General features: G+C 50.1%; 1 protein-coding gene across 1 annotated transcript; it reads left to right on the top strand.

The window, feature by feature from the left end:
- Positions 1–1,328: 1,328 nt before the first annotated feature.
- On the top strand, positions 1,329–4,653 carry HMGN2 (high mobility group nucleosomal binding domain 2). The gene is made up of 6 exons (XM_034069176.1): positions 1,329–1,490; positions 2,141–2,185; positions 2,540–2,569; positions 2,886–2,936; positions 3,276–3,371; positions 3,768–4,653. The coding sequence occupies exons 1-6, from the start codon at positions 1,476–1,478 to the stop codon at positions 3,801–3,803; spliced, it is 273 nt and encodes a 90-aa protein (XP_033925067.1). The 5' UTR covers positions 1,329–1,475; the 3' UTR covers positions 3,804–4,653.
- The last annotated feature ends 22,082 nt before the right edge of the window (positions 4,654–26,735 follow it).

The following is a 26,735-nucleotide window of genomic DNA, read 5'->3' as shown; positions in this document are numbered from 1 at the left end:
ATCCGACCTGCATTGGTTAATCCAGTAAAATGTCAGGTCTCCGTTAAGCCTTCCAGTTGGGGTTGGCCATGAGTTATACAGGCAAACTGTGACGTTCAGGGACACATCTTTCCAGTGAACCTTGGTGGCAGTTGTGGAAATACCAAAAGGGAGCTGATGGGAGACCTGGAGAGGGGCTTTGGACAAGGGGTGCAGGGACAGGCCAAGGGGAATGGCTTGAACCTGCCCGAGGGGAGACTGAGCTGAGCTCTTAGGCACAAGCTCTCCCCTGTGAGGGTGCTGAGACGCTGGCACAGGGTGCCCAGAGGAGCTGTGGCTGCCCCATCCCTGGCAGTGCTCAAGGCCAGGTTGGACACAGGGGCTTGGAGCAGCTGCTCCAGTGGAAGGGGCCCCTGCCTGTGGCAGGGGTTGGAGCTGGAGGAGCTTTAAGGTCCCTTCGAACCCAAACCAGGCTGGTTCTATGCAATAGAGCTACAGACTTACTCAGGGAGAATTTAACTCCCCTAATTCACCTGTATGAAGATGTGAGAAGTCAGCCGCAGCCTTTGGGGTCTGGTAAAGCCTGAGGGGTAACAGGGAGGGGTGAGTGCTCCTTGGGCTCCATTAAGAGATGAGAAGTTTGGGCCCGGTGCAGTGTGCATCTTGTATCCGGATTTGCAGCAAATGGCTGTTCCCATGTCCCTTCCCTCGGGAAGGAGCTCAGCTCTACAAGTGACTGCGGGTGCAGCCCCTGTTTGTTTTAATGTCATTTCCCTTCATCTTCACTCTTTCTGCCCATCCCATCCCCCCACCGTTCCGCAGGGGGAGCCCTGCGGTGGGGCCCGGCCCGGCCGTGCCCGCGGCGGTGCTGAACGAACAGCTCCGCTCCGCTCCCCCCCCCGCGCCGCGGACGGTTAGGAGCTCCCCGCGGGGCAGGAGGGGGGGGGGGGGTGAGGTGTGCGTGGGGTCCTCCCCTCCCCCCCCCCTCCCATTGCTGCTTTTTACCTTTTCTTCCTTATTTTTGCCTCCCCCCCCACCCCCTCCTCCCTCACCCTCAGCGTTTTCCCGCCCGCGGGAAGCGGGGAGGGGGCGCGCGCGCGCCGCCTCCTCAGCGCTTCCCCCCCCCCCCCCCCCATCTTCTCCCATCCCCTCCCTCCCCGGCCTGGCCCCACCCCACGTGACCCCGCCTGGCCAATGGGCGCGCGGGGCGGTGGGGATCCGGCTGGAACCGGTTGGGCCGCGTCCGGCTCTATATAAAACTTTATAAACAGCGGCCCCGCCATCCGCGGGGTCGGTGGGAGCAGCGGAGCCCCCGGCGGCAGCAGCGCCGCTCGCAGCCCCGCACCCAGCCCCGCTCCTTCCCCCGCACCCAGCGCGCCCGGCCCCCCGCTCCACACCTCTCCGCCCTTCCTCCGCCTTCTCCCTCCGCCCCCTTCACGCCGCGCTCCGCTCTCCCCTCACACACACACACACACACAGCGCGGCCGCACGGAGCCATGCCGAAGAGAAAGGTACGTGGCGCCGCCGGGCCCCTCTCCGCCCTAGGGGCCTACACTCCCGGTGCCCCCCTCCCCCCCCTTCGCCGCTAGCGCCTGGGTGGGGGGGGCGGGACTACGCGCTCACACACACACCCCCCCCACTCCGTTCCCGTTTCCCCCCTCCCGTTCGGGGCGGTAACGGTTGTGAGGCCGCAACGGGCCCGGGGATGGAGGCGGGGCGGCGAGGAGACCGTTACCGGCCGCGCCCGTGGGGGGGGGGACACGGACAGGAGTTAACGGGCGGGGGGGGGGTGGGGGGAACGGGAACGGGAGGGGCGCGCGCCGGGCGGCGCCGGTCCGGTCCGATCCGGTTGGTTTTGGCGGGAGGTCGGCGTGAGGGGGGAGGGAAAGGGCGGGAAGCGGCCGCGCGGCTTTGCCGCCAAAACGGCGGCCCCGCGGGGGCCGCTGTGGGCGGGAGCGAGGGGGGGGGCAGGGGGGGCAGGGGCGGCCTCCGGCCCCTCCCCCGGATCCCGGGGCCTGGCACCTTCCGGGAGCGGGGGGGGGTTGGGGGGAACCGTTTCCTTTTGGGATGGGGGGGGGGGTTACACATCGCGGGCGGTGCGGGGCTGGGTGCGTGTGTGTGTGTGTCCCCCCAACTTGTGGGTCCTGTGTTCACGTCCTAGGCTGAAGGAGATACCAAGGGCGATAAGGCCAAAGTTAAGGATGAGGTAAGGAGTTCCAGTGTTGGAGGAAAGTTGGATCGGGAAGTGTTTACGTTGGAGAGAAGTTGGATGTGGTCGAAATGAAGTGGGGAGCAGGGGGAGGCTTGGTCTCGATGGAGGCTGATTCTTCAAAGGATTAACTCTCTTTTATCCTTGACCATGAAAAGATCTGCTTTATTATTGTCAGCTGTTAGCAGGGATTCAACTGGAGCAGGTTCCCTGTTCCTGGAGAACAGGGGACAAAAAGGGGACTAAAAACTTGAACCTGTGATTTTACTGCTTTGAGATGAAAGTGCCTGTGTAAGTTCCTGAGAGCTCATATCCACCACATTAAATGCAATCATTTTCCTTTTCAAACAGCCACAACGGAGATCAGCGCGGTTATCTGCTGTGAGTATTCTCTTGTTGAGCAGAGATGCCCCGACACCGAGCAGGTTTAAGCTCAGTGTTAGGTACTGCATCTGTGTGCGGTATTCTGGAGAGACGCTCTGTTCAGTTGAAAGAAAGTTACTGGCTTAACAAATTGCCCCATTGTGTGATGCTGTGGGAGCAGGAGAATAATTAACAAACCAAGTAAGTGCTTCAAGTTCAAGTGTTTTGGTTTGCTTTCCTATTGCTAAGCTATTGGGGTTGAGTGCTTTAAAGCCAGGTAGTGGGTGTCTCTTAAAGTAACTTGACTAACCTAAGAGGTGTTTCTCACTTACAGAAGCCCGCTCCTCCCAAGCCAGAGCCTAAACCTAAAAAGGCAGCTCCAAAGGTAAGTTGTTATGGCAGTGATTGTTGAGACATAAATGCGTTGTGAGGGTTAGATTAGTCCAATCGTAACTAACAAAACAATAGTGTATGTGGTGATGGAATTGAGCTGTGTCATCGCTTCTAGAAACTTGCACTGAAAACCTTGGAAGTTTACAGAATTGGCGTTAAAAATACCAAAGGGAAGACTCTTTGCAGTTGTTGTCAGTCTCTTCACAGTTGTGTGTTGTGTTCTTTTGTCATGCCAACATCCAGGGTTGGGTTTTATCAGTGTAGTTCTTGGACTCTTGTGGCTCAGTGCCTGTCAGTGAGTGTAACAACATTCCTCATCTTCCATTTACAGAAGAGCGAGAAGTTGCCCAAGGGAAAGAAGGGGAAGGGTGATGCTGGCAAGGAGGGAAATAACCCTGCAGAAAATGGAGATGCCAAAACAGACCAGGTATAACAGCGGGTCTGGCAGAGTGTCTCACATCAGCTGTCACACACAGGCAGGTCTTGGCTTGCGCCAACAAATTATCACTTGATCATTTGGACCTGTTGCTTCTGACACTTAACACCACATCTACAGGTGAGGGTGTTGCTTGGAGCTTAAAGAGTTAAAGTTGTCTGTTTGCCACATGAAAATGACTGTTCTGCCTTGTTCTGAACTGGTGTAATAAAGCAACTCCACGTTGCCTTTTCGGGTACCTGGAATGTTGGATTTCACCTTGTTAAAAACCAGAGTGGTGACAGATACAATTCCCTCTGTCCAGAGGATTGCTCTTTAGGAAGAGCAAGTCACCAGCTGTCGGTGCGGGTGCACGGTGTGTATTGACTGGTTCCCTTTCTCTTCCAGGCACAGAAAGCCGAAGGTGCTGGTGAAGCCAAGTAAAATGTGTGAATTTTTGATAACTGTGTACTTCTGGTGACTGTACAGTTTGAAATACTATTTTTTATCAAGTTTTATAACAATGCAGAATTTTGTTTTACTTTTTTTTAAGCTATGTTGTTAGCACACAGACCGCTTCGTTGTTGTGTTGGGGGGGGGGGCAGTGGGGACAAATGTCACTTAGTCTATTTCTCAGAACCTAAATTTTAATAAGAAAAGTTATCCCCATCTCCCAGTTTTTTGGAAGAAGAGCTCTTCCTGAGTAGAGGAAGAAGAGATCCCTTCAAGCTGCACATGTGTTAAGCTCTGTGAAGTGCATCCGAGTGAACATCAAAGCTCCCAAGATGCCCGTTGCTCACTTCCGAACAGCAGTTTGTAGATCCCTTTATGTTCCCTTTGGTGTCCACGTTGTTTGAGCAGATCCATCACTCCGAAACAACGGCAGAACCGGAATTTTGGGACTTGCCATCCAGTGTGTTGTCAGGGTGTCCAGTTCGGGGTACAGCAGCTCTGCCAGGAGCTGTGCTTCCTCTTTTTCATTATGGATCCTCAGATTAAGAAACCTGCATTTTATTTGTTTTCCTCTCAAAGTCAGGGTAGGTTTGTGAAGAGTTGTTAAACAACATGCTAAATGTGAAAGTGTCCACCCTCTAAACTTCTATCTCTACCAAGTATGAAATGAAGATTCTTCGGTTTTATAGCAACTTTTGCGTTCTGGTAGTCCATGGAGGGAGGGGAATTTGACAGTTGTTGTAAAATGTTGCAGATTGTAGCCCATGTCCTGCCTAAATTACCATGATTGTTTATGAAAAGTACCTTTAATAAAGCTGGATACGGTTTGGCTTGGACTGTTCTCAATGCCTTTCTAATTCCTCTTTGCTTTTATTTCATCTCTGATGTGGTTAACATCAGGAGAGTACTTGCTGCGTACGTGGTTGTACTTACGCAATGTTTTGCTAATGGCCAATAATTTGTTTTAAGCATCTTTAATTCAGATAATTAATTTGGGCTTAAGTAAAAGGCAGCATTTTCCTTACTGAAACACAGGATAGCTGCAGGATGTTTTGAGACTTGCTGGGAGACCCAGAACGGAGCACGTAAGTGAATCTACCAAGATAAATGATCTTCGTTAATGTCTTAAAAGGAGCACTATACAAAATGGGGAAGAACATGGCAACTTTGCAGTTGCTGCAGCCAGAAAAACTGGGGTATGCTTCCCTTGGTGGAACCAGAGCTAGTTTCCTACCAGTGATGATGTGTCAGATTTCTGCGCTTAGGCTTGAATACTGTTGCTTCTGCTAATGAAATACAGACTTTGCTGTGGTAGTGACTAAGGAGGAAACAAGATCTGTTGAAGAAAAGTGCACCATTTTTATTGTTACTACTTGTATGATAGAGCAGAGCAAAACCAAAAGCTCTGATGTGTCAGTGTCTCCTGCAGTCCCTTCTTAGATGCATTTTTTTCCATCTTGGCTTTTTTGAGATTTCAGTGTCTTATTGAGGAAGTTCAGTGACCTGCTCGAACCTGTGCTGTTTTCAGAGGGAATCCAATGAAAAGGAGCAGGGCGAAGTGTCACAGCCAGAAAATAAGTGTCAAGGGTTCTAGAAATAGCCTAGATAACAGCCAGTTTGAGCTCTTCTGATGCAAACTGCTCTCCATCTCATAGCTGGTATGGCTTGTATTCACCTTAGCAAGTGTAAGAAAAACCATGATGCATTTTGTGTATACCCCACCCAGAAATGGCAGCTTAGAAATGGCCACCAAAAATCCCAACATCTTGCTTGAGCTCCCCAGGTGTGGACCAGGCAATGTTGTTGCTGTCCAGGGTCTTTGAGGGATGCAGCTTGTGAGAAGCCCCAGGGGCTGAGATGGTGCAAAGTGTGTCCAGGAGTTGGGAGAAAGGCTGTTAGGAAGCAGAGGTGTTGCTCTGTGTTGTTCCACCTCATCCCATGGAAGAGCCACCTTGTAGGGAGTTTGGCTGGTTCTGGCACCAGAATGAGAAGGGCTGGTGGTGGGTTTGAGCTCTGGATCTCCTGGGAGTGAATTTTTAAGTGCCAGAGGGAGCTGAGCCTTGAGGCTGTGGAATGATCCAAGATTTGGGGGCAACCTGGGTGATGCTGTGGTCTTTAGATGTTTTAAATCAGAAAGTTTGCAGAGCTGCATGTTGTTGGGCTTCTAGAAAGAGCATGATGAGTTACCAGTGGATGAGGTTTGGAAGGGGTTGCCACTGGCCACATTGCCAACTGGAATGCTGTGGTGTTCCCTGCGAACATCTCTGTGGTTGGAAGGCCTCTTCATCCCCTAGTCATTAAATCAAGTGCTGCTAATGAAGTGTAATTGCAGGGTTGTTTTTTGCTGAAGAACTAACTACTTAACTCCTACTTAATCTTTGCAGTGCCTGGAAGTCTAAACCATGTGGTGCTCTCCTGTACAGGATGTCTTCACCAGCCCAGCAGGAAAATGAGTGTTTTACGTGGTAGCTGCCACGTAAGTCTCTCTGTAGTTACTCCACTGTGTCTTTTACTGCTAACAGGGAACTTTCAAACCTTGCTACATCTTGGCTGTACCGAATCTACTGCCTTAATGTCTTTGCCACGCGTGTTACTTCACACTGACACCATAATATGCTTTGGAAAGTTCTGGGTTAGGGTTCACTTTTGCTACAAAACTGTGTTTTTCCTTTATCCTGGTCTGGAATCCCTTTGTTGATCAGAACATCCCCTCCCCTCCCTATATGTAAAAGTCACTAGAGCAGCTTTAACCCACCTGCATGATCCATGGTGGGTATTCTGCTCTGCCCTGAAGTGACATTTGTATTGAGTGCTGCAAGGTCTGAAGCTCTTCCACATCCAAGGTGTTTCCTGCTGGATGTGCCCCTGCGCTGGAGTTCTTGGCCTGTTGGGCTTGACTTGACATGCAGGGCTCATCTATGTCTCCTGAAGCAAATAGAGGGTAAAGGATGCTAAAGACAGTAAATCCAACTAATTAGTTCTGTAAATTAAAAGCTAAAGAGCAGACAAGGCTGTGCTGCAATCCGTGAATGTTTAGTGGTTAGAATAGCCACAAATCTGCATCTCCAGCTGCCAGAACGCCTGAAGCTAAAAATAAGCTTTTCTGTTAAATTGTAATCATTTTACATGGAAAATTGTCTCTGTGTATCTGCTGGGAATGTGATTTATGTTGCTGGGTGCATTTGAAAAGCCAGCCTGTCAGGTGGTCTTTATATTAGCATGTGTTTTGTCCTGTCTGTTCAAGCTTACAAAAACTGGAGATCATCAGGGTTTGATGGAAACAAAGGTAACCTGAAAAACTACCCAAGGACCTCCTGTTGAAGGGTACCAGTGCAATTACTTTCCAGCTTAAAAGGCAGAGAGCATCCTATTTTCAATCAAGCCAAGGATTTGAGCATTTAGAAAAACTCCTGGGAATGCACAAGACCAGTTCCTGCTTGCAGCTGGTGGTTAGGAAAGACCATGGATTGCACTGACTTCAGGTAAAAATGCAAGCATCAGATGTGCAGACAAATAGCAGTCAGAGCTCAACGGTGTTCTGAAGCTTTTCTCAAGGATTCTCTCTGGGAACCTGTTGTAGAAGACATCCTCCATTTTTTGTCCTCTGTTCTTCAATGCTTCTCCAGTGTTGCTGTGATGAGGACCAGCAATGATGTTCTGAAAGGGCCAGGAAGCTGGGATCCTGGTAACGTTTAGAAAGCTCTGCTGCTTCATTTTTGCTGGTTACTGTACACCTTGCAAGCTGTGCCAGGCTGTTAGGCAGTGCTGGGTACAGCAGATGAGTCCTGTACTTAAATAAGACACAAAAGCTTTTTGTCTTTCTGCTAATTACCCCAGTTCTGAACACTTGCTGTCAACTGACATGATAATTTTTCTTGTTCTGCTGTCTGATACCTTCCCCACCTTCATTTTATCCATCTTGCAGAAAAACCTGACTTCCACAAGAGATCTACAAAGAACTAGGAATCTGGTGCTATATGTCAGGGGAATCTGTTGCTCGGAGTTGCAGCTGCAAAGGGAAACAGCCCCATCCAGGATTCAGTGTCACTACTGGCAACACAAATGTGTAGTTTCAGTGTTCCTTATCAGGCCTCAAAAGAAGTAGTGGTGTACCAGTATGGTTTAAATCCATGCAGAATGGCTGTGCTGCTAAACTGGTTCTCAGTTTATTAATTTCAGCACAAATTGCCTGGGAAATAGACCCAAACTGCTGTTAGCATTTGCTTTTTAATAGGTGGGACTGCAAAGAGTGGCCAACTTCATACCAGTGCTGAAACCTTTGGCAGGCTTCCAGTGAGCCTGTGGATGATTCTTGTTTTCAAACACTTCAGACTTTTGCTGGGGTCTTAAGATCATTGAGAAGATGGAGAAATGATAAAGGAAAGTCTCTGGATTCCCCCAAAGTGATGATGATGAAAACCAAGAAGTTAATGTGAGCTAGTTGCTTTCCAGTGGGTTACTTACCTTAACCAGAACCACCTTTCCCCTGACCGTGCTTTTGCTTTCAAGTTGAAGTGGATTGAGGTAAAAAACCCCATGAGAACGAGTGAACTTGATCGTGTTGGGAGGACTCCCCAGGAATGACCCACTCCGTCCCTGCTCCTTCCTGTGCAGTGCCCTTGCATTAACAGGTTTGAGTTTCAGGATAAATTCCTCCTGCAGCAGTTTTCATCCTGCATTCCTTGAGCTCAGTTATAGTTGGAAAAGGTGACAGTATGCTCCTGCTGTCACCCATAGCCCTGCCATGGGTGGTATGGGAAGGAGCAAGGAAAGAAAAGGGACTGAATTTCAGGGAGTGCACCCAGTGAATATTGAGCTGCAGGATCATGTATGGCAGAAGAATTGCCTAGCTTGATGGCACAGGGATTTCATTGTTCCTAAATCATCCCGGATATGCTAATACCATACCCAGGGACTAATCGTGCTGACTGTAATTTCTGAGAAATGGGTCCTTGTCCTGCAGTTTGGAGGGATGAAATGGAGCGAGAGTTAAACTCACAGTTTACAGTGTGAGCCCATCCTCATTTGCAAGGGATGGGAAGGAGGTGGCACAGGGGGAGGTGATTCCGAGTAAAGTTTGATTGAGGCTAATGAGGAGGAGATACTGACTAATAGAGAGCTTTAGTAAGCTGGCATTAGGAAGGCTTCTGATGTGAAAGGCTGAGCCTTTTTAAAAACCCACCTATTTTGACAGTTTTTGGGGGTTTAACCATCTCCTTGCAAAGGAAATTTTTAGGGTGCCAAAAAAATCCAAAGTGTGGCAGAAGAAACAGCAAAAAAAAGAGCGTTAGGAAAACATCCTAAATGTGAGATCTGTTATAATGCATTAAAGTCCCCAAATAAGAACATTTTATTGCCTTAAGTGCATAAAACCAGCGTGGAGAAAGTACTAAGGGAAGGTAGAAGGATGTTCCTGCAGTGGCTGCAGGTGTGTAAAATCCTGCTCACCTTCCAAAGCACCTGCATGTACCAGGACCCTTTGCATTTTACTACCAGATACTTAAACCCCCAAACTTTCTAGGTTTCCCCTTTTAAGCAGAGCTGAGAGTAGATCTCATTTTATCTTACTCAGTTATCCCACTGAGTTTACTTTGGGATTATTAACACATTTCCCTCTGGGCAACAGCTTTCCTCTGCTTTCCAGCTTGTTGGCTGCTGTTGCTGTGCAGAGGTGAGTGTATAAGGCAATGGTGGAACAAGTCAGGAGTTACTATTAGGTTACTATTAGTCAAGTTATAGTAGATTAATATTTCAGCATTGCCCAGATGGGAGACTGTGTTTGCATTTATTCTAATAAAGTGGCATTTTGGTGCTTATTGTTGCTGAAAATATGTGTTATCTCAGTACAAGAGCTCAATGTACATGTATAGGAGGAGTTCTAAGTCTAGCCTGAGGACTGATGGTAAACTTAGGCAATTAAATTGCTTTTTCACCTAATTTCCTTCTTCCTGGAGATAATACCCGAGGTTATTACTATGCTGTGTGTGTTTGGTGAATCGGTTTGGTTGGATTGCAGCCTGGTTTGAGATGCCCAGGTTTCCCTGCCATGCCACGCTCTTGGCAAGCCCTGCAGGGATTGAGGCAGGAAAATTCCATTGATGCTGAATTAATTGCAGGAAACCCTCCACGGTTTCCAAAGGCAGCTGCATCTGCGGCACGTTGGCAGGGGAAGGCCGGATTTGGCAACCTCGTGGCATCTCCTTGCCATAGCCCAGTGGACCCGGGGATTTGTGTAGTTCCGTTTATCTCATTAACACCGCTTTGATTAGCAGCAGCCTGTTCCTTCTCTCCACCACACGGTGGTACCAGGAAACACGGAATCGGTGCTTGGAAGCCGACAAACGGCAGGCAGCGTTCAACTGCAGCGCAAGCTGCCTGTTAGCAAGCTCGGGAGCCTGGTTTATCGCAGTCTAACGTGCGTTCTTTGCTTTTGGATAGCGGGAGAAGCGCTCCTCCAGCAGCTTCCATCTCCCCGCAGTTCTGCCACACTCGGAGGATCAGCATTCCATGAACAACAACCTCCTGAGCAGTGCGAGGCCCCTCTGAGCCTCTCTCATGTATCTACTCAATCCCAGCATGTGAATGCTTTCCAGTTTTGTTATGGTTTTGCTTGAGAGCGCTCCATTCATCATCAGTTTCCAGGCATTGCTGACATCCCACAGGAACCTGTGTGTGATATAGCAAGCCTTTGAACTTAGGCTTCCCAAAGTCTATTTTAAGAGTCAGTGGACCATTCCTTGTCTTCCTCAGGCACTCACTGCAGCTGCTGTGGCACGTCCCGAAGGTTTAAGTGTAAACTATTGCTGCTGCTATCCATCTTATGTGTCCTCAACTGGGAAAGGGATACTTTATCCTAACCCAGATTTAAATAGGTATTGTATAAGCCTGATCACTTTTAGGCCGGTTGGTACAAACTGCTGGTATCAGACTTGAGTATTCAACCTGAGCTTACAGAATCAATTGTATTGTTCCAAGCAGTAATACTTTCTTGCAAAGCTCCCCTTGCTTTTTTGTCACGTCTCCTTGTGCTTTTGTATGCCAGGATTTTGAGTGGCTGCTTCACTTCTACCAGCTAAATCTAGGCAAGCAGATTGGAATATTTGTGGTAATTCCCAACACTCCTTAAAAGTCCAACCAGTGCCATCTTTCTGTGCCCAGTCTGCTAGCCACCAACTTCTATACCAGCGCTGCAGAGAGCTCTTTTTCCTTCACCTTTTACATTATTACCTTAGTCACTGGGTTATCTCCTTCTAACACATGCTTTCCATATTTACCTTTAGCAAGGAGCAGTGTGTGAAGCTGGAAAGGAAGTTGCTGCTTCCCAGAGTTGACAGGATTGCATGTGAAGCATTTGGCACCCTTGTGATACTTCCTTGAAGTGGATGCAAACCAGAAAGATGAGCTCCTGGTAAGCCAGCCTTATCCTTTTTCTCCAGTCCTCAGTACCTGCTTGGGGTGGGGATTTATGTGTTTATTGCATGAAGAGGGCAAAACATCACCCAGAATCACAGGGAAAAGGCAGAGATATCCAGTCATGAGTAGAAATGCTGTGGCACGGAGGTGTAGCAAGCCTTGAAACCAAGTGTTTGGGGGACATCTGAGTGTGCACTGTACTGACAAACATGAGGTAGATTTCATTCACAGGTCTCCATCACACAGCCCCTGTCACCATGCCCCACTAGTTCCTAGATAACAACCCTGCAGTGATTATTCAGTGATTAGCAAAATGAGCTGACCAGGGCTCTTATCTGTTTGCATGGGGATGCTTTGAGAGTTTGGTTTGCTGATTAACTCAGTAAATGAGCTATTTCTATCAGCAATGCAAGAATGAGCCAGCCTTAAGCTGAGCTTATGGTTTGTATGTGGGGAGGAAAACAATAGGGGGTAGGGGTACTGATGGCCCCTTTCCTCCTGTCATTCATGGAGCCCCACAGCCCCCCTGAGTGAGCACATGGAAGTGTCCTGGCCCCAGCTAGGTTATACCCTGTACAGTGCCTGGCTTGCACACGCGAGTAAACAGAGTGTGTAAGATAAGACACCCCAGTGTCATGCCAAGGTCCTTCTCGTGTGCTTTGTGTTCAGCACTGGGCGTCTGCACTCGCTGCCTTTGTGCACCAGAGCGATGAGAAGCACAGGGATGGATTTTCTGAGCTCAAAGGTGCTGGGTTCCTGCCTGGTGTGAAGGAAACGGTGTCTGAGCAGGTAGCTCATGACACAACCACACGTAGTGAGGACGGAGCTGTGGCTCCTTGCACCGGGGTGTAGTTAACCCAGCAGCAGCTCCCATGCCTGCCTGCCTGCCTTACGTAAGTCCCTGTGCAATACCGGGCTTTCCTCGCAAGAGGGATTCCTCCAGCATCCACACCTCATCCACACTCACCTTCTGCAGACTTTCTGCATCTCAGGCACAATCCCCATCTTAAACTGGGACACAAATAACTCACTTTTGCCTATGACTGATGCTAAGAACTGCAGGACCATAAGGGGTAAAGTAACCAATACTCCAAGAGGGCTGGTTGGCCCTGTTCTTGATCTGACATCACCCTTTCGCTTCACTGAACAATCAATTTCTAAGGCCATAGTGATATTTAAACCCATCTGTTTCTGTTTATAGTGATGATATTTAAACCCATTCATTTCTGCCTGTGTCTTCCTCTTCTGAAACGCTTCTGTCAGCAGGCGAGCTTGTGCCAAGAGTGAGGTGGTGATCTTGTAGAAGGGACATTTGCCCATTGGTAATTGACTCCCATATTAACTTCCAAGGAGCTGGCAAACAGCTGCCAAAAACCTGTTTTCCATCTCTCCTGATCAATATTACCTTTCAACAAGTATATGGTGTTACTGAGCCATAACAGCTAATAACACTATGTTTCTTATACCATTTAAAGGCCATAGCATACCCCAGCATCCTTGTATCTGGAGTTAAATAACGTGACATTGGATGTTGTTTATTATCCAACACACTGAGCCTATTTCCACCATATCTTATGCTGGGCTGCTGCCATAGGATGTTTTCCTCCATCATTATGTTAGTGGCTTCTTAGGTTGAGGGAGGGAAATGATTTCTGTGCAGACTGCCAATAGAAAACCAAGGCAGCAGGTCTGGCCAGGACTTTCTGACACCAGGTTATGAGCAGATACCTGATTTCCCGCAGGAAAAGGGTGAAAGGAGTCGTTACCTAACACACAAGCCTCATTTTTGCTGTCACAGCAGCAAAAAACTGAGAACAGCTTCCAGGGTTGGAACCTTTTAAAGCACTCACTGCTTCTGGCAAAACCTGTGTTGACAGAAAGCAGCATGCAGGGAAGCTTTTATCCATTGGGTGACAAAATGCCCATTGCATCAAGGGTTCCGTTTGTAAATCACTGTTACTCAGTGGCTGGAGATGCGGTGTGAGCAAAGCAGAGGTGAGTGGCACAGGAGATCTTGCCAGGATGTGTCCCTGGGGCACTCTGGGTGCTGGAGGCTTTCTGTGCATTGAGCAGCCTTTGGTTATTTATGTATCTGTGCTTACTTGATGAATTCCTCTGTAAAAGACATTTAATCCACAGGGATGAAACTTTCCTGTCTGAGCAGTGTTGCCTTCCCCTCTTTGCAGTGACAGAGGAAAGACACAGCGTAACCAAGAGATGGTTTTGATCACACGGGTGCCCACAAAGTTTGGCGGAAGAAAGATAAAAGTAAACTTCTTGCTTTTGATCTTAGAAATGATCTTTCTGAGCAATTCTGGGGTGTGACAATGAAACGAGAGCAGCACACAAGACTCGGGCAGGAGGAGTTTTAGCCTGCTAATGGAAAACCCTTTGGGCTGAACTTTGAATGCCTATAGAGGCACTAAAGAATCATTCTGAAAGAGGATTCTGCTAGTTAAGAATCAAGTGGTTCTTCCCTCATCAGCAGAGCTGTAAGTCCTCCAGGTAAACCCCCAGAGAAGTGCACCAAGCCTCTCTAAAGAGAGCGAGAAACAGCTCAGCTGGACAGTCCTTGCATTACTGTTCTAAACCATAAGTGCCTCTTTGGAAAGAAGAACGTCTAAAGAGCAGTTTCCAAGCTCCCTTCTTTTATTCATCGTGAAGGTGAGAGGAGGAAAAGAGCAATTCAAACAGTCAAGCAGCCAAGTACCAGCCTTGTGTTTCTGCACCATTTGATAGGGTGCTTTCAGACATGCAACATGGCAAAATACCCAAGAGCCTCAGTAATGCCAGAACCTGGGGGTTTTGTAATGCTGATAAGAGACAGAGATTTTTTTCTTTGCCAGGTAATCGGGTTTCTGACATCCCTGAACCTGTTGTGCCTTTTGTTCGCTCTCCAACAAGGAAACCATTGAACACTGTGTATCTGCTACCTGACCATGTAAACCACCTGAGTCTTATCTGAGCTGCTGCACTGCCTTCATCATTGAGTCACAGCATAGTTTGGTTTGGAAGGGACCTTAAAGCTCCTCCAGCTCCAACCCCTGCCACAGGCAGGGACCCCTTCCACTGGAGCAGCTGCTCCAAGCCCCTGTGTCCAACCTGGCCTTGAGCATTGCCAGGGATGGGGCAGCCACAGCTTCTCTGGGCACCCTGTGCCAGCCTCAGCACCTTCACAGGGAACAGCTTCTGCCTAAGAGCTCAGCTCAGTGTCCTCTCTGCCTTCTCTTCCCCAGGGTGAACAAATGTTGTCAGAAGAGAAACTGAAGACCTGCCTCTTCCTCTCTAAATGATGAAGGCACCTCTTCCCCACACCTCCCTGAACACTTGTGTTTGTGTTACGTCTTCCTATGTAAAACAATGGGTCACTGGGCCAAAATATTCCTAGTCAGGATCATTTCTCATATTTTGGAGGTTTGTATCTCTGGTTATTTTGGGAATGTGGCTTTACAAGTCTGGATGTGTCTGACAGTCTGGTTTGAGAGAGGACTAAGTTAAATACTGCCAGTATTAACTCAGAAACAAACTTTGGGGGTTTTCCTTAAGGAAGATCATTTCCTGGGGTCTTTCTCCTCAGGGCTGCTGAAATTCACCTCCAATTTGAAATGGTTTCTTTTTCTTTACTTTGGATGCTGGCATCCCAAAGTATGGGACAGGTGTTTGTGTGTGCCCTCGATTACGCAGGACCAGACTTGTTCAGTTGCATGATGTAGGCTTGAGACAGTACACGGGAATGACATTCTCCTCCCGGTGGAACTGGGTTTCTCTTGACATGGGCTTTTGTTTTTCCTTACCCTGTCTGGAGAAACTGGGAGCTGTGCACTCTGTGAGTAACAGAAAGCTCAGGGCACCCATTTGTATCCACTTGAAAGCCTCATCACTTGTTTACAAGTTCTTAAACCTAAAAGAATCCTAAACCCGACTGTACTTCAGTGCTGTTGTTTACTCAGCTTTCTCCTGGCCGGGGGACAGTGAAAACAGGCCTTGGAGTTTCACTCCTGCTTCCAGTCTTTAATAGTTTTCTCTTTCATGTTATCACTCCCTCACATAGCACTGCACTGAGGTAAACTACAAACACATCTGTGTGCTCACTGGAATTTGTCACATAACTCGCTCTGAATAACTTACAACCAGGGCTGCAACCTGCCTTAGAAATGATGAAGAGAAAAAGTAAAACCCAGCAATCTCTTGTAGTTTATATGGGGGTTTGTAAAAGCCTTTTCCAGGTGTTGTTTGAGCCACACGAGAGCTGAAGGCCCTGGAACCTGCAGGGTTCTGCCTCTGTGTGTGTGCTCAGATGACAGCAGGTGCCTACAGCCAGCAGAGTCTGAGTCTGGAGGAGCTTGTCTTGAACCCAGGAGGCCGAGCGAGAGCAAAAGGCTGGGAAAACAGCTCCTCTGAGGTGCTAGGAAATAGCCAAAGGTCAGGACAGAACCAAATGCAACTGGACAGAGCAGTATCAGCCTTGCATAGTTCAAACACCGAAAACCAAGTCACCTCCTACTCTTCCCTCATGTTAAGTAGAGATGTACAGGTTTGACAGAGGTGATTTTCTCCTTTCGATTGGATGTTATGGGTTGTGTCCTACATAGGAACAGGAGCAGACCATTGCTCGTTCATTTGTGACCAGGAAAGGGAAGGTAACTGATACAGGAGACTGGCATTGATTGTAGCCATGGCAGCCAGCAGATATGGCCTCCTGCCTCCCAGCTCATTCCCCATCACCTCCCCAGGCCACATCCCACTCTAACTGGTCCCTCTCCTCAAGGCCACCTCTTGGCTGCAGCTCAGTGTTCCTAAGAGGTAAGTGCAACGTTCACAGATGTTGCCCAAATGAAGCCAAAATCTGAATCCATGTTGCTAGCAAACCCCTCACCTGGCTGGAGCTGTGTGTGCTCCAGCCAGGGAGGTGTATTCAGCAGCTCTGCTCCATGGAGGAACCTCATGGTTTACAGTAACACCATGCAGAAGCAGGGTGGGCTTAGCAGACTGATAGTCAGTTTGCAGAACCAGCAGGCAGAATGTGATACATCCTGCAAGAGAAAGGGATTCACGTACACTAGACCCCTTTAGAAAGACAAGTGAGTGAGCAAGGTAGCATGATGTTCACCTCTGTGGGAAGCAGCAGCAAAGGTCAAAGGTGTTTGCTCTATGAATAAGCCTTCAGACTGCACAAACACTGTCCAAGGGAATGAGACCTGCCTGGGCTGTGCTCCCAAAGGAGCTCTTCATCCCACTGCCTGCATTCCAGCCACTGCCTGGACCTGCCTTGGAGAACGCTGGCATTTGAGGCAGCTGCAGTAGCCCATGGAGCTAAAGAAATCAGCCAGGAAAGCAGGAAGCAATTCTGCTGTTCACCACAGCCAAAGTTTCTCATTTCCAGGGTCCTGCTTTGTATCTTCAATGCTATGTTTGTACCACACTAAGGGAAAATGTGTCCTTGGGATCAAAACAAGGCCATTTGTTATCTCTATAGCGGCAAAACGAAGCAGAAGAGGTGAGGAAATGAGATTGTGAATTGAGAGCTGGGAATTAGAAGCCAGGATGTGGAGTTCAAGTTCTGCCCTCAACCTATTGCAAACATGACTCAGTTTCCCTATTGGTAGCCCAGGGATCACAATGAGCTACAGAACTGATGAGTTGATCTTGCAAATACAATGAGGGTTGCTGCAAGCTCTAACTAAATGACAATCTCAGCACAAACATAAAGCAGATGATACGAGTCTATAAATTGTAGGAGGCTTTTGGGATTCAGCCCTGCGAGTTCTCGAGCCTGTGAGCTTCCTGAACTTCCGTCTATGTGTAAAAGCAGTGTAGCACGGAGCAGGCAGTAAATGAGAGATGCTCCTTGCCTTGGGTACAAAGAAAGGAGATGGTGAGCCATGGGTTACTCTATGGGAAGGTGGAGAAGCACTCGGGCAGCTTGTGGAATAATAAGGAGAAATTGGATGTGGTCATGTGGATACATCTGCTTTGGAAGTGCTTCCTTGGGGTAAGTGGCTTAGCGATTGTTGTCAACCTCTCTGCAAAGGAGAACATTGCACACCAGATGCCACCTGCAGAAGTGGATGTGCCTGTAACTGTATTTGAGGAGGATTGGATGGTTTCAAACCAAACCAAACCAAACCTGCAGCATTTTGAATTGTCAGCAAACGCAACACTGCCAAAAGGGCCACCGGCCCATGTGGGATCTGCGCTTACCAGAGCAGCCTCTCCCCAGCCTGCAACTGCCTCAGGACAGCACCACTACATGTGTCTTAATCATTGTATTTAGCCATGACAGTCACCCAAACAGCAGCCTCTGTTGTTGAGCTCCAAATAACCCTTTTTGTACCCTGCTTTCAGGATAGGGGTTATAGCTGTTCTTTGACTGGGCAATAAACCCTCAGAGAGAACACTACTTCATTTCCCTTATGCAAACATCCTGCCCTGGACTTAGCAGCAATCCTGTGTGGCCCATTTCACCTTCTGTTAATCACCTATGATTTGGCATTATCTGGTTGTCATGGTTTAAGCACAGCCAGTAACTCAGAACCATGCAGCCGTTCACTCACTCCCCCCCTTCTTCCCACCTGCTCCCAGAGGGATGGGGAGGAGAACGGAAAGAATGTAAATCCCATGGGTTAAGAGCAGCCCAGTAACTAAGGTACAATCCAAAACCACTACCAGGGCATGTCTACCTGTTCTGCTGAGCTGCTGTGGTATTACCCAGGCTCTTTTCTGTGGGTGCTAGTATAATGGTGAGGACACCATAGACCTACCTCAGCCAAATGCTCTCCTAGCCTTTCATCAAAAGGGCTGCAGAGATGCAGGCAATAATCACACACAAGTCACTTGTGGTCCTCTCCACTCTCTTTCATTTGTTGTTTTACTAAAAGAAGTGGGCAGGATGTTCTGGTAGATTCACTTAGGTGCACTGGGACCTCCATGGGTTTAGAGCTGTCTTTTGCTTCCAGCCTACAGAAGTCATTGCCCCATAAAGCTTCCTAAGTCCGGTCTTCCATCAAGGTCATGGTCAGCCTGCCTGTCCTGTTGGGAAATACAAAGGGCTTTCTGCACCTCAGCAGCCCTGCCAGGGTGTGGGAGCAGCAGGGGTTCCTGGCTCCCTTCCCTCACCACATTGCAATAGGCCTTGTGCTGCCTTTCAACCAGTTCCTCTGCATATTGCCCATGAGCTGTAACCTTACAAAGGAGGTTTCACTTTTCTGCTGGTCACTGCAGCACCCCGTTGGGACTCTTCAATGCTTCCAAAGTAACTGATCTTGGGTTTAGCATTATTCTTTGTGCTATATATAATACGTTGTGACCCTGGAGTCAGAAATTCCCCCGGAGTTAATGACCAGCCTGGCTGAGATCCCTCCCACAGCTGCTGCAGGTGCAGCTCAGCACCTATCCTGCCTGGTTTGGAAGCTGGGAGGCATTCAGTGGGAAATGCAGTTCGTGCCTGGCATTATGGCTTTAAGTATTCACTGTGGGCTCATCAAGCTCTAAGCACATCGGGACGCGATGTCCAAAGGTTGGATTCATTAAAGCATAGCAGGTAGCCAAGTAGAGTCTCTGCTTATTCCCCTTCCAGAAAGGAAGCAGCACTGTCCTGCACTCCCATCCCTCTGCATTCCTCCCCATGTGCAGCAGAGCAGGAGAGGCAGATGTATTTTGCAAACAAATGAGGAAGGTAAATGGGATACCAGTGTTGACATCATCGTGTTACTGGTGCCATTTAAAGCAGGTTGCAGCAGCTGGAGGCTGGATGTAACCAGGCAGCACACCGTGTACCAGGCAGGAAGGGGACGTTATGGATAGCTTTGGAACTGAATGAGTAACTCTTCACAAGATCTGCTTCAGCTTGCTCCAACAGTGACAGGAGTTAAATTGGCTATAACAGAACCTCACACAGGTGGATTTGTGTCATTTAATGCCTTCATCTGGCAGCACTCAGGACTCAGGGATGGCAGCTCCCAGGCTTGGCTCAAACACCTGCAGTCACCATGGGCATCTTCTCCACTCGATTCCTCCCCATGCAAAAAGGAGACAGCTCTGGCCTCCATCGCAGGCAGGTCCTGATGATGATTTACAGCTTGGCTTTGAATGCTGTGGAGATTAACTGGATTCTCTCAAAGCACTGGCCTAATTCGGCCCTCTCTGAACCAGGTGAAGGGCTTTGGGCTGTTCAGCCCCAGCTTCCTGGGACCAAACCCCCAGCTCTCTGTGCTTTCACTTAGGCTCATTAAGTATTTCCAGCCACACCTCGATGAAGTCAACCCTAAACCATGCACCCTTAGAAGAGATAGGTTTCATTTCTTTATTTGACCAATTTTCTAGTGAAACGTGAACACATGGTGCTTTGGGGTTTGGTTAAATGTGAGTGGAACAAAACTCCTCCTGTTTGAGAGAGCCAGCAGGTGATGAAGGGGAATGGCTTTAACCTGCCAGAGGGGAGATTGAGATGAGCTCTTAAACCAGGTTGAAAGGGCTTGGAGCAACCTGCTCCAGTGGAAGGGGTTGAACTCATGCATCAAGAACACTTGTGTATAAGCCACCTTTCCTCTGAGGCTCTCCTGAACACCAGAGGAAGGTGGGGATGTTTTGTAGCCATGTTGTGTAGGGCAGAGAAGGGGGGACTCGCTGCAGGCAGAGATGAGCCGTGATTCATCGCACATCTCAAACTTGGAATCCGGATTTCCCAGGGCAGTTCCCTGCTTTAAGCAGCACAGCTGAATTGTGTCACCGAGTTTCTCGTCGCCACCTTTCCGTCGGGGATGCTGTGATGCTCCTGGAGCGGGGGAAGACCCCTTCCCAAGGCCCAGGAGAGCGGGACCCTGGGTGTAGTTGTCAGCAGGGGTTCTCGGTGATTGGAGGGCTCCCTGCTTGCGGCTGCTCCTCTCTCCTTGCGAGGAGCCAGCGGGGTGAGATCCGTTCTCCTCCAGAGCCTGTCGGGGCAGGGTGAAGGGTGCGAGGGTCCCCTCAGCACCCCTACCCCGCTGCGAGCCCCGTCCGCCCCACGGCTCAGCGGGCGGAGCCGCTCCGCCCCTCCCGTCCCCTCCTCTCCCTGCCGTCCTCTCGTCTCCCCTCCCGTCCCCTTCTCCCCTCCCGCTGCTGCCGGCCCGGGCAGCCGGTGTACATCGCGGGGGGCTCGGAGCGCAGCCCCCCGGCAGCCCCATGCCGCTCCCTGAGCTCGCCGAGCCCTGGTCCGACATGGGCGTAGTACTTCTGGATAGTGAGGTGAGCGGGCAGCGGCCGCGGGGGCTCCGCCGAACAAAGGAGCGACCGCTCCGATCCCCCCGTTCCCTTCCCGGCGCGATGGAAGCCGATGGGCGGCCCGGGGTTCGGGGGGGGATGCGGGCGGCTGGGGCTGTGCGGAGCCGGGCTTGCTCCGGTCGGCTTGGGGCTGGGGTGGGCGCTTCCTGGCCCCGCTGTGCGATAGCTCGGGGAGCGCAAGCAGCGTGTTCCTGCATCCCCAACCAGACAGAGAGGGAAGCGGTCCCCGCTGAAGGCCCAGGGAATGGATGTCTCCGGTTTGGGGTCTTTCTCCTGCAGGGCTCCTCGGTAACCGCTTTCCCAGCCCCAGCTGCTCTCTCGGGCCTGCGTTCAAACTCCGGTCACGGTCCTGTGTCACTTTGCTGGATGTGCGCCCTTCTTGCTTTGCTCTTTTCCTTCTAATGCAGACCCCCCCCCCCCCCTCCCGCCCCCAGCCAGATGTGCAGGACAGCGTACTGCATCTGTCCACATCTGCGGGCTTGCATCACAGCCATTTCAGAGTAAAGGGACAGCTCGTAGCAGTTTGCAGCCATCGCAGAGCAGCCGCTGAAGCTCTGTGCTCTGGTACTCTGTAGTTAAATATCATCTCATCCAGCTGGGAACTGGAGCAGCTCTCCTGGATAAACCGGGGCAGGGGGGGACACATCTTGGTGCCTTCCCATCGTTTTGTCTGGATTCGATGCTGTCACGCTCCTTTATCTTGCCTGGGATGTCTTGATCTGTCAGATTTGCTCGTTCCCATTTAAATTTGCCTCTTGAGAGATCTGTGCTTTGACTGGAGGCAGCATTTCACCACTGCCGCTGTGACAGCGGGGGGGGGGTGTGTGTGTGTCTGCTGGCAATGGGGGGGGGGGGGGGAGATTGCCTAATGTTCATCAGCCAGATGTGCAACAGCTTCTCCTAGACCCCCCCTGTGTGTGTGGTGCTATGGGCTCAGAGCATCTGCTCTGAAGCATTGCTCGAGTCTTGAGAGTGGGTTTGTGCTGGAAGGTGGGAGAGGAGCGAGGTCCTGCGGTGATTACTGCACTTGGTGCTCCTCGAGCAGGGTGCAGGTTGGTGCTGGGGGCCAGGGCTTTTCTTTGTGGTTTCTGAGGGGGAAGATAGCCTGAAAAGCCAAAAAATGCAGCTCGAGTCATAACGGGAGGAAACCGATGCCAGTGCCCAGGGCTGTGAATGCCGCGGGTGAGATTCCAGTTACTCCTTAATCCCAGGTCTCCCAGGTGCCAGGCAGGTGCTGTGTCAGCATCACGGGATCTGTCCCAAGCGGAAGAGGCCTGGGGGGGTCTGGTGCCTTCACAGCCCAAGTCAGCTGCGAAGATCGGGACTGGTTTCCCCATTGCATTGGTAACTGGTGCATTGGTTGTAAATGGAAGGTGGGGGGCCTGCCTCTGGCTTCTGAGCTGCCCCCGTCTCACCTTGGCCATGGCTCTAGGGCAGGGTCAGGAGCTGCTTGTAGGTGGTGTTTCTGCAGATGGGTCTTCTCACACCTCAGGATTGTGAGTGGGACACTGGCATTTACCAGTCCTAAGGTGTGGAAGCACATGTGCCTGATTCCAGTGAGGAAAACTAATAGAGATGTTCTTCACCTCTAACCCTGCTGCCATTGCCTGGGCCAGGAGTTAGGGGGATGCCTGAGATCCAGCAGAATATCTGCAAACAGCAGAGAGGGACTAAGGCTTGGGGGGAGTTTTACACCTCGAGGCCCAAGGAAGGGGCTTAAGGATTAAGTTTTGCCCACTCCTGGGCAAGGTGGCACCACTGAGAAACCCAGGAGACGTTTTGGGAACGTTGGTTACGTAAATTGCCCTGGGAATGCTGCCATCCAGGCTAGAAACTGGCTCCCTCCATCCTTTGCTTTCTGAATCATGGAGCAGAGGTGCTGTCACCATGCTGGTGGATGGAGGCATCAGCCCTATTGTTATGGGCTTCGGTGTTTTTCCACTGCATTCCAGCAGCATTGGCTGTTTGCTGATGGAGATGGGTCATGACTGTGATGGAGATGGATCAGGACTGTGATGGAGATGGATCAGGACTGGTTCCCCATGTCCCAGCCCACTGGGGCTCAGCCTGGAGCTGGGCTGGGGAAGCAGATGGGAGTGGGTGGCAGTGGGAGCCTGAATGGATCCCTTGCAGGAGACAAGTCCCTCAGTGCTGGGGACTGAGCTAACATCAGGATACTGCTCCTTGTTCTCCTCCTGTTCTCCTCCTGTTCTCTGCTGCTTGTATTACTCAGAATATTGCTCATGTAGTAGAAAAACCTGGCTGGGGCAGAGTACAGGCGATGGAGGCTGGAGCTGAATGATTCCATCACCATAGTGATGGATGCTCTCATGAGGACCTTGCTTTACTTTGAAACTCTTGTCTTATTACACAAGCATCCAGCAACACAACTGATGTGGGATTACACCAAACCCAACCACTTCAAGCTAATTATTTTTGCCAGTGTAAGTGTCTCATGCTTTATTGAGCAGGAGCTGTTCGTGAATAACTTATCTGTTTCAGGCATCTCAGCTGAACAACACAGAAAACAATGATCAAAAGATAGGGGAGGAAGCTGAGAAACTGTTGTCTCTGATACGCCTTGTGCGTAGACTCCTTGGTCAGTTTGGGCTATGTGAGTTCTTTTGGAGATCTTTATTTGTGCAGGATCCCTGCCCTGCAGCAAGATCCACAAATTCCACTTAATAATGGTAGTAAAATGCCTTGTTCTTGTGTCAAACTGCCTGATACTCTGGGGTGAAGGGTGTCATCCCTGTTCCTTCCTGCTGGAATGCTTCATAGTTCATCAAAGTTGGGTGAAAGAGCATCCCTGAGTACTTGGTACCCTTGTTGTGTTGTATATGGGCATCTCCGAAGTGACTAGTCAAAACCTAGAGGTCTAGAAATAGCAGCAGGCTGCTCTTCTAAAGAGAGCTGTCAATAACCCAGGATGACTTGTGCTGGTGGTGCTAACTATAGAGCACAGCCCTCGACAGCAGCAGGAGCAGGCACAGCCTCACAGGGTCCTGCCGGGGTGCCACTTGTCCCTGTTTCACATCAGAGCAGCACTCGCCTGTCCTGTAGATTGCTCCCTGTGCTGCGGATTATGTGGATTTAAACGGATTTAAAATGCACAATGTCCTAAGATAAATATCTCCCAAGTTCAGCCATGCTGGCAGTTACGTAACCAAGTGCACTTGTTTTCCAGGATGCTTCTCTGCCTGCTATTAAGACAACTTATTAGAGCAGCATGTGTGCACAGGGGCTTTTGCATTCCCTCTCGGGCAGTTCTAGCTGTCACTGGCCCAGAGGTGGGTGCCCTGGCTGCCAGGCTGCTGCTCCATGTGCCCATCAGATTAGCTCTGTAATCCCTGTTTCTGCTTGCACCAGGGCCGGGCTACCTGCAGGGACAGGCTGCTGGCCCCCACGAAGGTTTCTGTCGCTGCCCTCTTGGTAGCCCAAGCCCTGCTCTACCACCATCTGCATCAGCTCCTCACTGCCCTGGGCAGGAGGGAAGGGGCTGGGCCTTCCTCTTGTAGCAGCCATCGCTTGATGCTGCTGATGGGAGAGCTTCAGGGTTGCTCTCAGAGTTCAGGAGGCTCCTTTCCAACCCAAGAACAATGTGCTGTAAGAGGGCATCTGGCACAGAGGCAAGCATGCATAAACACAGAATCTTACTTCACTTCTTTGCTATTCTTTGTCCTAACAGCACCAAGAGCTCCCCGTAAGCATGAGGGCAAGGAAGGACTTGGCTTGTGTGGTTCTGCAGTCACTGCCTGAAAACACTTGGGAGCTTGAGCTGCATTGAAGTTGGCACTGAGGGGAGTTATGGAGCTCAGGGTGTACCCGTAGAGAGGTGACTTTTGCAGGGCCAGCATTAGAGGCTGTAGCATCAGAGGACCAGCAAGAGGCAGGTTGTGTTCTCCCCATCAGGTGTGGTGGTGCTCTGCATTGTGGTAGCCCTGGGAGGTGGCTGAGATGGGAGTGGAGAGACCTGAATAGGAAGACACATGGAGGCTCTGGACTATTGTCTGTGCATTTAGCTGAGAACTAAACTTGTGCTTCCGCTTCACTCGTTGGCATTGCACCTTTTCTGGTTGTGAGCAGGCAGCCAAGCAGGGATGGCTTCCTATGGGAAGGAGAGGAGGGTGACCCTGGAAGCACCCAGGGAATGCTGGAGAAAGCAGGTGCAGCTTTAGAGGGAGGTGTCCTCAGCAGGCCCAAAGCTCTCTCTAGATCAACAATTGCCAGGTTTCTTTGGTATTAGGAGTGGGAGGAAGGTAGTGTTAAGGCAGAGGTCAGGTTGATGTCCCCTTGCTTCTCCAGGGAAAGAGCTGGCTTTGTTTCTGTTAGACTCCTGAAAGGCCTCAAACCCACTCATTGAAGGAATCTGAGGCTGCCATACGATTGCATTGCAGCTCATCTCCTGGTCTATAACATCTGAAGAGGGGTGAATAAATCTGCTTTGTTCTTTCAAAGAAAGAGAGGAATTCCATGAGTTTTGGAGCCTGAGACTGTGGCACAGGTGTCAAAGCAAAATCTTCTTGCCTTGTTTTCCTTCAGAGTCTGTACATGCTTACCCTGCTCTGAGCATCCGTCTCATTAAATCCCACCCATTTCTGCTCCTCCAGGCACATGGCTGTGCTCAACCTGATGTGTCTTCATGCCTTCAGTGCTCGGTGTGAGCAGCTGATGCTGCTCTGAGCGGTCCAGGTCACTTTGTGCACAGCTCCAGCAGCGGAGGTGGCCTGAAGCCAAGCAGGAGGTGCAGGTTTCCTGCTGACAGGGTACTAAAGGTCCTAAAGAACTGACAAACGTTCATGCTATCGCCAATGTCATGGCACAGTGGCTGTTAACTGCACTCTAGCTCTGCTTTCCCATCCTCACCTCGTCTCCCCTTCTTGCTTCTTCCAGGAATTCCAGAGAAACAGCAGAGGGGGTAGCCCCAGTGTGGGTGCAGGAGGGATGGGATGGTACAAGGGATGGGCTATGTCTGCAGAGCAGTGTCTGCAGCACGTGCTGCCTAGGGTGAGATTCCTACATCCACTCCCTATGGATCCACAGCTGAGGAGTGCAGGGGTGCTCGTCACCCCACAGGTGATGGTTGGTATATAAGCAGCCCTGATTTCATCTGGGGGAAATTAGGCCTTAATAAATGTGTGGTTTTCCTTGGCAGACAGCTCCTCCTGTGTGTATGGGGAGTGTCCAACTTGTCCCATGTCTGAAAGTGGTGTCCTCCCATTCCCTGTCCTGCATGAAGGGCTCTTGGAGCCAGCAGCCTCTGCAAGGGGTGTGTGTGTGTGTGTGTGTGTAAGGAACAGTTCTATGCCTGGCATGTGCTAATGGCAGGTTCTCTTCTTTTGCAGGATGATGATGCTGCTCCAGAAGGTGGGAATATTCCATCCGAGGTAAAAGCTCTCTGGGGTTGTGTTTTCAAGTCATCCCTCTGAGCTGTGTTAATTACAGCTATTTTTAAATCCTGTAAACTGCTGCTTTGTAACCCGATGAGTGCATGTGGGAGAGGAAGGGACTGGAGAAGGGGAAGAGAAAGGATAAAGCCTCTTCCTTTCTCTCCCTTTCATCATCCGAGTACCTGGAAAGTTTCCCATTGGGCTCCCTCAGTGCAGCACCCAGGCGATGGACTGGAGGCTGCAGCAGAGGGTTAGAAGTGACAATCCCTGCAGTGTTTCAGTGTGCTGGTTACACCTTTCTCTGCCTTGTGGTCTTCCCGAATGAGATGAGAAATGCAAGAGTATTGGATGCCTTTGGCACAGCTGCCCTTGCTGAGTGCCTGGTGGCTGTTCTCTTGCTCTGGTGGGGCTGGGACAAGCTCTGCTTCTGTCAGGTTACCCTCTGCATCTCCATTAACATCATCTGGGAATGGTAGAGGGAACTGAGCTGCTCTCTTCCATATTTTGGGCAAGGGTCTTCATCTGTTTACCTTCTTCAGACACCTGAAGCTCTTCCTGCTCCATGCAGGAAGATGCTGAAGGGCTTTAGTTGCTCTGATGTGAGCCCTCTCTGAGTAGGAGGCAGAGGCACGATGTTACTGGGCATTAATTGTGCCCATAGATACTGTGCAGGGCAGAAGGGCCATTGCAGTACCTTGAAATCAGAAGCCTTTCAGGATCTCCTTTTCTGCTATGTACCTCCTGTAACCACCAATGACACAATGGGCTTGGTTCAGCTGGGGAGACCAAGCATGGATTGTGCCTTCCCCTAAGGGAATGCCCTGTACCACTTTCTCTCTCTGAATCACCACCGATGCTAAAG

The sequence above is a fragment of the Melopsittacus undulatus genome, chromosome 14 (assembly GCF_012275295.1).
Source record: "Melopsittacus undulatus isolate bMelUnd1 chromosome 14, bMelUnd1.mat.Z, whole genome shotgun sequence".
Classification (NCBI taxonomy): domain Eukaryota; kingdom Metazoa; phylum Chordata; class Aves; order Psittaciformes; family Psittaculidae; genus Melopsittacus; species Melopsittacus undulatus.
This window is presented reverse-complemented; position numbering and strand designations above follow the sequence as displayed.

Coding starts and splice junctions, on each gene's coding strand:
- HMGN2 (XM_034069176.1), top strand. Junction 2,186..2,539: donor AGGCCAAAGTTAAGGATGAG/GTAAGGAGTTCC, acceptor CTTTTCAAACAG/CCACAACGGAGATCAGCGCG. Junction 3,372..3,767: donor GAGATGCCAAAACAGACCAG/GTATAACAGCGG, acceptor TTTCTCTTCCAG/GCACAGAAAGCCGAAGGTGC.